This window comes from Euleptes europaea, chromosome 17 (assembly GCF_029931775.1).
Source record: "Euleptes europaea isolate rEulEur1 chromosome 17, rEulEur1.hap1, whole genome shotgun sequence".
Classification (NCBI taxonomy): Eukaryota; Metazoa; Chordata; class Lepidosauria; order Squamata; family Sphaerodactylidae; genus Euleptes; species Euleptes europaea.
The window spans coordinates 8115455-8127451 of NC_079328.1; the positions used below are offsets into that span (position 1 = coordinate 8115455).

Below are 11997 nucleotides of genomic sequence, written 5' to 3' on the forward strand. Positions count from 1 at the left end.
AGCCGAAGCCTGCCGTGCGTAAACGGCCTAAGAGTCTGTCAAATGACGCCTGCCTTTTCAACGAATTAGGTCTGGTCCAGAAGAAAAGCGTTCGGAAGGCTGGAATACTCGGGAACTTTGGGGCGGAAAGGCACGGGCGCTTGAGCCTCCTTCCTTCCCTGTTCCAGCCGGGATTTAACAGCCTGGAAGCCCTGGGAAAGATGTTGGGCGAAAGCGCACGGGCGCTGTAGCCTCCTTCCTTCCCTGTTCCAGCCAGGATGCAGCCAGGATCGAACGCACGGACGTTCTTCGAACGTTCGAAGAACGTCCGTGCGTTCGATCCTGGCTGGAACGTTCGAAGAACGGCCGCGCGTTCGACCCTGGCTGGATCCTGGCTGGAACAGGGAAGGAAGGAGGCTCCAGCGCCCGTGCCTTTCCGCCCATTGCAATCTGTCCCCGAGGGCGACCTCTAGGGCATCACCCCCCGGCTGCGGTCCTTCCCCTCCCCAAATGCCTCCCCCCCCCCCCGCCAGGTCCAACCTCTCCATGGCCGGCAATTTCCCACCCCGTGGCGGCAACCTCTACTGAACGTCGCCGGAGAGCCCCGGCCGGAGGGGGCCGGTCATGCGGCGGGTCCGCGTGCGCGCCAGCGGGGCCGGGGCGTTGCGGGTCGGCTTAGCCACGAGGGTGGCTGACTCAGCGCTGGGAAAACACCCCACCCGGAGCGCAGCTGCTCTGGGGCCGCGGGAGCTCCTCCTCCGCCGGGGTGGGGCTGGCAGCCGCCGACAAAAGGCCAGGCGCCGCCGCTGCCGCCTCCGGCAGCAGCTCCCCTTCGACGGCGCGGTCGGTGCACGGAGAGGCGAGAGCGCACGGGATGGGGATGGGGATGGGGCTGTGGCGGGTGGGTGCGGGCGGCCTCCTGCTGCTGCTGCTGCCGCTGCTGAGCGTGGCGCTGGCGGCGGGGGGGCGGCGGCTGGTGGGGGCCCCCGTCGAGGCCTCCCTGGAGGAGGCGGAGGTGCAGCGGGCGCTGCGCTTCGCCGTGGACCGCTACAACCGCGGCAGCAACGACGCCTTCCGCAGCCGCGTGGCCGAGGTGGTCAGCGTCCACAAGCAGGTCAGCGGGGGCGGGGGGGGGAGAGGGGGAGGAAGCCCCGCGGCTAGGGGGGCCCACCCCCAGGGACTCGCTGCAGATCTCCCGCTATGACAGCCGGTCTCCAGCCGATCGTGTTGTGCCTGAAAAAAAACACCCCTTATCCCGGGTATGTCAGATCAAAGGATAACGCACTGGAGGTCAGGGATTCTTTTACTCTTTCACGGTACCAAGTTTTAAACGGTACAAGCTGGGATCAAAGCTCTGCAGCCCGAAAGCAAAAGAAAGACTCGCCCTTGCAGTTCTCCAGGCATCAAGCTTTATACATTTCCTAACCATGGATTTCAGTGCGATACAATCCTCATGTTCTCCTGCTGGCCTCCTTACCAAACAATTCTGCATTAAGCCCGTTCTTCAGCTGGACGTGAAGTTCCCGTTTCCAAGATAACAAGATAGCAACGCAGAGAAAGCTGGCAGCGCATCGGGATGTTGCAAACTCAGGAATGTTTGGGTGCTTATGCGAACTAAGTTTGAAGAGAGAAAACAGGAGGAAGGGGGGTGATTCTTGACACGCATTTATCTACATGGGTGTCACGTCTAAAAAGGAGGATTCCTGCTCCTGCTTTTGTACTCGGGCAGTTTATAGTGCCACAGGTCAAATACCTTTATTTGGGGCACTTCAATAGAAATCAGTTCCCCTGGAGAAAAGTTGCTGCTTTGGCAATAGGGTTGCCAACCTCCAGGTGGTAGCTGGAGATCGCCTGCTATTACAACTGATCTCCAGCCAATAGAGATCAGTTCACCTGGAGGACAATGGCCGCTTTATGGTATTGAAGCCCCTCCCCAAACCCTGCCCTCCTCAGGCTCTGCCACAAAAACCTCCCGTCGGTGGTGAAGAGGGACCTGGCAACCCTAAGCCTGAGGAGGGTGGGGTTTGGGGAAGGGAGGAACTTCAATGCCATAGAGTCCAATTGCCAAAGCAGCCATTTTCTCCAGGGGAACTGGTCTCTATCAGTAGAGTCGCCAACCTTCAGGTAGTAGCTGGAGATCTGCTATTACAACTGATCTCCAGCCGATAGAGATCAGTTCACCTGGAGAAAATGTCCACTTTGGCAATTGGACACTATGGCATTGAGGTCCCTCCCCTCCCCAAACTGCGCCTTCCTCAGGCTCTGCCCCAAAATCTCTAGGTATTTCCCAATCTGTAGCTGGCAACTCTAATGATCCCATTTTGGAGAAAGGCAGCGTATAAATATTTTGCATGAGTGAATAAGCTGCCACCAAGAGCGAAAAGAGTCACTGCATTATAGTATGGCTTATGTCAGCAATTCAGGCACTAGGCCACAATGTGTTTCGTGTCAGAGACACAGGGTTACCAACCTCCAGGTACTAGCTGGAGATCTGCTATTACAACTGATCAGCTGAGATCCCTCTGTACGAAAGGTGTCACCCCCCCCACCCCGCACCCTCCTCATGTTCCTTTAGCAGAAGCCACCCAAAAGTAATGCTGATTAAGCGCCCCTGCCAGTATAGATGCCGGAAGGCCCTTTTGGTTGAGTGACAGCTGGTGCTTCGCTGCAGGCAGGTGATAGCTAGGAATGACCACACAGAGAGGAAGATGTCTGTGTGATCCACTGAGACACAAAGCGGAGCCAGGCGTCTTTCTGTTCCCTATCTCTGGCAGCAGGTTCTCCCCCCCCTCCCCCGCTTCCTTTTACCCCCTGTTTTTAGTTTCGAGTTAAGAGCCCTTTCTGCAGTTTGCGGAAGTGGCTCTTTCTAGCTTGGATGTGTTCTTGAAAACCAAAAGAAAGCGTAGGACTTCTTTCAGGGCCAGGTTAACCAGACTGCAAGGGGTGCCTGTCCTGTCAGAAGCAGCCCATTAGCTGGTTTATCTGGCTGCTGCCATTCTGGTATCTGAATTGAAAGGCTGCTCTGTCCACCCCCATCCCCCAGCAAAAGATCTTGAGTCTGCCCAGTGGGTGTTCTCCAATATCTTGGATGCAGAGGTAATCCACTTCTGCACCAGGAGATTTCTCGAAATTACTACATCAAATGGTCTTTTACAGACTTTGTCCAGTCCTTTTGAAAGCCTTGGAAACGAGTGGCTCCCGTTGTCCCTTGTGGCAGTGAGTTCCATAGGGCTCTTATTGAGTACTAGATAGAGAGTGGGTTGGACCTTCTGACATCACCGGTCTTCTGAGTATTCAGGGCAGTTTTTGTGCATCTGTTGTTATCTACTAGATGATAGTTGGGATTAACTATATCCTTGCTTTGGCTCCCTCTTAGTATCCCTGCCCTCTTAGCAGCCAGGAGAGCCAGCGTGGTGTAGTGGTTGAGTGTGGTTGTTTGGAGTGGTGGACTGTAATCTGGAGAACCAGGTTTGATTCCCCACTCCTCCACATGAGTGGTGGACTCTAATCTGGTGAACCTGGTTGGTTTCCCCACTCCTACACATGAAGCCAGCTGGGTGACCTTGGGCTAGTCACAGCTCTTTTAGAGTTCTCTCAGCCCCACCTACCTCACAGGGTGTCTGTTGTGGGGAGGGGAAGGGAAAGAGATTATAAACCGGTTTGATTCTTCCTTAAGTGGTAGAGAAAGTCGGCATATAAAAACCAACTCCTCTTCTTGGTGGGGGGGAGAGAATAGCTAAAAATTACTTTCACACAACAGAAGTCTCTCACTAGAAGTGAAAGTAAATCAGAATTAGGGTTGCCAACCCCCAGGTGGTAGCTGGAGATCTCCCATTATTACAATTGATCTCCAGGTGATAGAGAGGTGGGTGGAGTCTATGGCTTTATGCCCCATTGAAGTCCCTCCCCTCTCCGAACCCCGCCCTCCTCAGTCTCCACCCCCAAAATTGCCAGATATTTCCCAACCCAGAGCTGGCAACCCTAATCAGAATCGTAGCATACAGAGGAATAGGAGGAAAAGAAAGAATTTAAGTTCCCCCAGTCACAGCCAGGGAAGTTCCCTTATCCCCCTAGCATCCACCATACCCAGAGCACCTTTACATCAACCCCAGATAAAATCTATAGACTACCCAGAATTAAAGTCGACTGGGTGCCCTTATTGGAGTCTCTCAACCCACAAAGATTTGCAAATGGTAGCTAAGCGCCCCCCCCCAACTATTTGTTTCAGCTAGATGAATGGTAGTTAAGTGTGGGCAATTACACTAAAACCTGGAAAATGTCTTGGCCCCTCTGCAAAACTAAACCCATCATTTTTCCCTTTGAGCATTTCAGTTAGTTGAAACCTTATTTAAAAATGTATCTGGGTGAGGGGGTTGGAGAAGAGCCAACAACCCACTGGCTCTCAAATATATTTAAATGGGGTCCTCCCTGAGCAACCAGACAAAGAAAAATACTCATGTGCTTCTCGTGGCAGGTGTCTTCTGGTGGTGTCTGGTCCCTTCCTCATTCCTGACGTGGTTCCAGGGGACTCTTGACTGACAGTAATAACAATCCAGATGGGAGACAAATCATTGTAGCCCATTTGAAACAGAAAGACCAAGCTCCAGACTCTTCCCCCCCCCCGTCCTCTGATAGCTGAATTTCAACATCTCTTTCACAATTGGAGCAGTCTCCTTTTGTGTCAGCTATTGAAATTCTCTTTGTCGAGGTCCGCTTTGTCTCTTTTACAGATTGTTGCTGGGGTCAAATATATTTTCAACGTTAAAGTCGGGCGAACGAGTTGCAGAAATTCCGAAGCGGTTGTTGAAAACTGTGAGTTCTTGGAGCCAAGCCAGGTATGTGTCAGAAATAAGCAGACCGTTTGATTTTATTAAATATATTATAGGTCACTGTGTGGTTGTGCTGGGGAAAGGTAGGGGTAGAATTAGGGATATTGCAAAAAAAAATGGGGAGGAGGAGGACATATTGGGCATTATGCACGTTGGTGCCTTTTGGAGGAGACATGGCTGTGGCATAAGGGGAGGAGTCCCCAGCCTCTGAGAGTAAGAGTATTTTTCCCCCTGCGGTCCCAGACTTAAGACCTCTCCTGTCTCAAAACTCTTTATAATAATTTTAAAAAATTCTAGCCAATTCCACGAGGTAATCTCTACATTTTTTTCTAGTCCTCCTGTACAATGAGCAAAAGCTACCCTGTATTAATATGCAGCAATAGCTTGACTAGGGTTGTCTTTGCATAGTGTTGATCTGCAGGCATAGTTTTTATATTAAAAATAAAGTATTTATTATTGTTAAAAAAAATACATGCACTGACCTTACCATGGCATTTTAAAAGGTAGAAAGCACCCAATGCAAAAGCTAGCAAAAAGGGGAGCAGGAACTACAAAACATTCTCTCACCGTCCAGGGACAGGTGAAGATCCAGGGAGGGTTGAAGGGTTTGCACGAGCTGCAGAAAGAAATCCCTCTGTCTCCAGCCACTCCCAAGATGGTGTTGGGCCTTTTTAAAATTTTATTTTCTTAATTTATACCGTGACTTTCTCCCCAGTGGGGACCCAGAGCAGCTTACATTGTTCTCTTCTCCTCTGTTATTCTCACAACAATTCTGTGAGGTAAGTTAAGCTGAGAGCGTGTGACTGGACAAAAGTCACTCAGCAAGCTTCCATGGTAGAGTAGGGGTTTGAACCTCTGTCTCCTAGAGCCTAGTCTGACACTCTTAACCAGTACACCTTGTTGGCCTTGTTCCTTCCTTCAAAAGATGGAGCAGGTAGTACAGCTATGAAAAAGAGAACAGTCCCCCCAATCCAGTGATGACAGCACCATTGATCTCAACCCCCCCCCCCCACCACCACCATCACCACCACAACACATATACTTTCCCTTTCTGGCTCATGAGGGAACCAAATTGAAACAGTCCAGGAGACTGAGATGCTATGGACCTGGCTAGCAAGCTTTTCTTTTAACCAGTGAGAGGGAGAATTGAGACAATCACACGCCTCACCTCTAAAGAGCAGGGCTTGTGAAGAGGATCTTAAAAACATAAGAAAGGCCATGCTGGATCAGACCCAGGCCCATCGAGTCCAGCAGTCTGTTCGCACAGTGGCCAACCAGGTGCATCTAGGAAGCCCCCAGACAAGACGACTGCAGCAGCACCATCCTGCCTATGTTCCACAGCACCTAATGTATTAGGCATGCTCCTCTGATCCTGGAGATCATACACATGCATCATGGCCAGTATCCATTTTAACTAGTAGCCATGAATACCCCTTTCCTCGATGAACATGTCCACTCCCCTCTGAAAGCCTTCCAAGTGAGCAGCCATCACCACATCCTGGGGCAGGGAGTTCCACAATTGAACTATGTGTTGTGTGAAGAAATACTTACTTTTATCTAGTCAAAAAGGGCAAGAGTCCAGTAGCACCTTAAAGACTAACAAAAATATTTTCTGGTAGGGTATGAGCTTTCGTGAGCTGTGGCTCACGAAAGCTCATACCCTACCAGAAAATATTTTTGTTAGTCTTTAAGGTGCTACTGGACTCTTGCCCTTTTTGACTACTGCAAACAGACTAACACGGCTACCCACTGTGAATTACTTTTATCTGTTTTGAATCTGTCACCCTCCAGCTTCAGCAGAATCTTCAGGGGCTGAACAGTACAGGAGAAGGTGGTCCTTCATGGTTCAAGCCATTCAGGGCCTTAACTCTGAATTGTGCCAGAAACAAATGGGCAACCAATGCAGATCCTTCAGCATGAAAGGGCACGAAGGCAGGGTCATAGAAACATCTGCATAGGGATCTAGATAGGCTGGCCAAGGGTCGGGTTGCCAACAGATAGGGTTGCCAAGAGGTCTGTTGCCAATATGGCAGGAGATCTCTTGGCAACCCTCGATGTCTGCCCGCACCTGTAGGGTCGGTGGGAGAACAATGGTGGAAAATGTGAGTGAAAACTGGAAGTGATGTCATGATGTATGGAGAGGACACACTAGGATTTGCAAGAAAGTCTGTGGTTTAAACCCCATGTCATGATGTCACTTCCAGGGTTTGCTGGAAGTGATGTCACATGCTGGCATGATGTCCCGAATAATCCCTGGGGCTTTAGGCTGTGTGCAGCCTGGCAACCGTCCGGATCCAGAGAAAATGTCTTGAATTTAAGGTTGTTGTGATTAACTTTTGCCACTGAATTCTGAGGGGCTCAAGCACAGCTGGATTTTGGCCAGGGTGTCTGTAACAGGGTTTTGTTTTCTTGTGCTCTCAGTCCCCAAATCTACCTCACACGCACTTTTTTTTTAATCCCCCTTTGGTATTTGAGCAACTTGAGTTCAAATAATGATCAAGGTCTGTTCATTCCTGACAAAATCTCTCCCTAGCAACAAGCCTAACAAGGGGTATGATTGAATGCTTGCCTGGATTTCCAGAGGCACACCATTCAAAGTATTTGGTATGCGAAGAAGGGATTGTGTTTGATGCGGGGGTGGTGGTGGAGGAGTGGAAATTTTCTTGCTGAGAGATTTTGAATGGGGTTGTCAGCCGCCCAAATGGATTCTAGCTGAACCCAGCACAAAAGTACCTTCCTGCTCTTAAGTTTTCTCCAAGTTCTTTTTCTGGAATAGGGCAGACTCAGAAGCAATTGAAAAGGAGACAGCTGCAGTTTTATCAGGCTTTTCAAAACAGGTTATTGCCTTTGCATGAAGACACTCACTGTCCATTCACTGTTTTCAAAGAAGTTATTCCCCTCCCGCCATGGGAAGTCAGCAGGATTGGCTTCTCATCCCACTCTGTGGAACGGGGCTTGCCACGAGGTGGTCAGGAAGGTGCCCCCACTTTCCTGGCTTTCCACAAACTATGCAAAACTGAATTATTCAAGAGGGCTTGTCTACATGGGCAATAGGGTAGCACTGTACTAAATGATTCACAAAGTTACTTAGAAAAATTATTAGGGACCGTGGTCTATACTACTGAGTATAGCTTGTTGAAACTAGGATCCTACTATAGAATATTGCAGCATTTAATGAGTCATGTTAATACTTATGCTTTGCTTCAGTTCTGTTTTTAGACTTCTGGTTGGTTCTACAACCCTAACCGTATTGCATTATTTATCGAAGGTCCCATCCTTTGATTGTATTGACTCACTCTGTGTAATATGCCTTGAGTGCCAATGAGAAAGGCGCACTCATGATGCAAGAGGATCAGGTTGCCTGATCCATCTGTGTGTGATCCAGCCAGAGTTCAGCTGCTTGCCAACATTTCGCCAGTGGTCGAGGCCTTCTTTAAATGTGGTTCCAGTGAGACAGAAAAACTGACTGAAGAAGCAGGTGCTCAAGATCTCCTAACTCTCTCCTTGAAATCTACCTGATTAAAAAGTGCTGATCTTTGACCGGTGTCAGTAGTAGCTAGTTAGAAATACCTGCCACTTAGGATGTTCATAATTTTAAGGTGTTGTTGCATTGTCATTAGAAAGACCATATTTCTTATTTAAGGTTTTTTTTTACTTTTCTGTCCACAGCAAGCAGTTTGCACCTTTGAGGTGTACAGTATTCCTTGGCTCAACAGTATCCAGCTGGTGAAAAATGACTGCCAGTAAACATGCGTTGGCGTCGCCACAGAGGTGCACACGGCTGATTGGGGAGGTCCTTTTCCTGTTTCGTAAGAGCAATAATCTCCATGACTTCTTGATCAGGGCTTCTTGCTGCCAACTTAAAATTGCTTGTCTGCTTGTGCTATGCAAGTAGAGTTCTCTAGTCATCCTTTAAAAAAACAACAACCTTATTTCCTGGTGTGTATTCTTTACTGAATTTTGTAATCAGTGTTTCCAGGCTTGGTTAGGAGCAGAAAATAAAGATACTGTGCTTACTTTGTCAAGGAATGAGGTTTTAAAAAGATTTGTAACGTAGAGACATTCGTTGCTTACAATAAACTACTGTTACTCAGCACTATCCCACGTTGCTTCCATATGTGACCATTCAGGAATCAAGGGAAATCCAGGAGCTATGCAGGGGTGCCTGCCATTTTGTCTAGAACAAAGGGAGAATGGAAGAGACTTGGAGCCACTGCTCACTCTTCTCCCCAGCACAACATTTAATACCAAAGCAAAGGGGAGGCCCCACAAGGACACGAAGGATAGAGGAGATGACATTTTCTCCTCCCAGTTCCTGTTTCTTACCTCCTGCCTTTTCCCCTAGCTGGCTGCCATTTGCTCCTTTTCCTGGTCTTGACTACATAGTTTCTGACTGTGCCACCACTTGGGTTTGTTGTGGCAACCGGAAATGCAACCTGATTTGTGGTGAGTTGCTTGATACGATATCTGCATTTGTGGCAAGGTTTTGGGCGGTGTTCACACCCATGAACACATGAACACATGAAGCTGCCTTATACTGAATCAGACCCTCGGTCCATCAAAGTCAGTATTGTCTACTCAGACCAGCAGCGGCTCTCCAGGGCCTCAGGCGGAGGTCTTTCACATCACCTACTTGCCTAGTCCCTTTAGCTGGAGATGCCAGGGATTGAACCTGGGACCTTCTGCATGCCAAGCAGATGCTCTACAGACACAGCCCCTCCCCAATTTAGGTTGTTTTTTTTTAACACAGATGTTTCTTCAAACCTGGGGGTGACCTTGGGTTTGCTGTGGTAGTTGCACAGATGTGGCTCTCTACACCGAGGGCTAGCCTTTGGCTATTAGATGCAGTGATACAATGGAAGCCACTGTGTGGCTTTTGGGTTAAAGTTTCCTACACTAGGAAATGCACGTATGGCACTGTCGTGAAGCATGGGCATACAGCCCACAGATTAGTTATAATATTTTCCCATCCTTTCTTGATTTCCTGGGCTTCTGTGGCTTTTTCCTGGCAAAGTGTCAGGCTGCTATCTCGGTTTCGTTATTGCCTCTGTCTCTGTGCTGTATTGTCTGCCCCCCAAGGTCGCATGCCTAAGCCTAAGCCTGGGAACTCAGCTCCTGGGAAACTGTATTCCTGCGTGTAATCTCCCGCCTTTCCTGCCTTATAATATCTCCCAGCTAGTGAGCCTTTCATAGCTGTCATTTTATTCGTTTGCACTGTATGCCTATTTGATCAGTAAAATCCATCTGTTTGGACTCTATACGACTTTGTGGTGATTTCTGGTTCTGTGGGCCAAGGGCTGACATTATGACAGCTATCCTACATCTTCACCGTTCTCCTAGCCAGGCTGGAGCCCAGGGGGGTTCGCCTGCCACTTGGATGGGAGCTGTGCAGCTCTCCAGGTGATCTACTATCCTGGAGCCCTTCTCAGAGGACCCTACTCTGTTACAGGACTTAATCGCTGAACTTTTCCGGACGAACCGAGAGGTTTGCCGCTTGAGGGGACTGGTACACGCGCAGTGGCAATCTCTTACAGGACGTCTCTGGATGTTAACATCGGAGGATACTGATGCTCGTTTAGATCTTCAGGACTTGGATCAATTACTGGACGATGCCCGATTGGCGACTGAGGATTTACAAATATTAACTGGACTTCTGGATAATCTTATTTCTCGACAAACTCTTTCTACCATGGCGGGAGCCCCACCGGAGGGTTTTTCCCTGATCCCGGATGCGGCCAGCTGCCAGGCTGAGGCCAAGCGAGTCGCTATTAGCACCGCTCTTCTCCTTGTGGAATGTACAAAGGACACCCCGGTAGCCACCTTGGCTCAAGTTTTGACCCCGACGTTTGGAGCCGAGGCATCCGCACTGGCGGTTCGAGTACAACCTCTGCTGGGCGGGGAACCTGACCCCATACTCTTGCTCCTCGAGACAGAACTTTTGCCGCGCATTACGGCAGAGGCTGCCCTAAGACTTGAGAACGCCAAAGTTCTTGCGGATCAGCAAGCCGCCGAAGCGGCTAGGGTCGCAAGAGAGAGAGAGGCGGCGGAAGCAGCCAGGGCGGCTGCAGCAAGGAATCAGGCGAACGTGGACACGCGCCCCAAGGACTATGTACTAGGACTATCAGGTCTAACCTTTTCCCCGGCGTTTGTCCCGCCGCGTGCGACCCAACGCGCACGCCGTTTGGCTGACCGACGTCGAGACTCAGATGAGTCTGAAGACGAGGATTTATATGGGGATAGCTCTCAATGGGCCACGAGCTTCCGAACCAGTAAGCCTCATCTTACTGGGGGCCCAAGTGAGGAGGTTCATCTTTTACGAGCCCAGAATCGGGAGCTCTCCGACCGTGTGGATCAACTCCAAGAAGTAATGGAACTTATGCTTCACGAGAACAGGCAATTACAACAAACCCTGATAGCTCAGAGACAGCCCGTTCCGATACCGGGTCAGGCGGTACCCGTACAACCACCCGCTAATGTGCCTGCTCCACCCTTACCTCCTGGAGCTCCTGTTGCTCCTCCGCTCCGACCACCCGTGCAACCACCTGCTAATGTGCCTGCTCCACCCTTGCCTCCTGGAGCTCCTGTTGCTCCTCCGCCCGGACCACCCGTGCAACCGGGTCAGCCCGCGCCCGGCCCTTGGAAGCAACTCAAATTGAGGACTACGTATGACGGATCTCTTGAGACTTTGCCTTGTTTCTTGCATCAAGTGGACAGTTATATGCGAGAACAAGGTCAACTTTTCCCCACGGAAGATAGCCGGGTGCGGTACGTAGCTTCCCTCCTGACAGGCAAAGCGGCTGACTGGATGGTCCTCCAGTTTGACACCCGCTCTCGTGCGATTCGTTCCCTCAACAACTTCATGACTGCCCTGAGAAGGAGGTTTGAGGACCCCTTCCTGGGAGAAAGAGCCAAAACGGAACTTTTACAATTAAAACAAGGCTCTGCTACAGTTCGGGAATTTGCCGATGAATTTCAACGACTGGCAAGTAAAATTGTAGGTTGGCCCGAGACCACCCTAATCCATCATTTCAGGGAAGCCTTGCATCCTGACATTCTGAACTGGTCTTACATGCGGGGCGATCCCGATACCCTCGAAGGCTGGATCCTATTAGCCGAGGAAGTGGAAAGCCGCCGCCGCTTTATTTCTCTCGTCCGTCAAAAGCACAAGGAGAAGGGCACCCAAAAGCCT

The 11997-nt window shown here is 50.0% G+C and overlaps 1 protein-coding gene across 1 annotated transcript; it reads left to right on the forward strand.

Moving 5' to 3' along the window:
• The first annotated feature begins 853 nt into the window (after positions 1-853).
• Positions 854-8555, forward strand: LOC130488840 (cystatin-like). Its single transcript, XM_056862509.1, has 3 exons — positions 854-1093; positions 4710-4820; positions 8478-8555. Exons 1-3 carry the CDS (start codon positions 854-856, stop codon positions 8553-8555), a joined length of 429 nt encoding a protein of 142 aa, XP_056718487.1.
• Positions 8556-11997: the final 3442 nt, after the last annotated feature.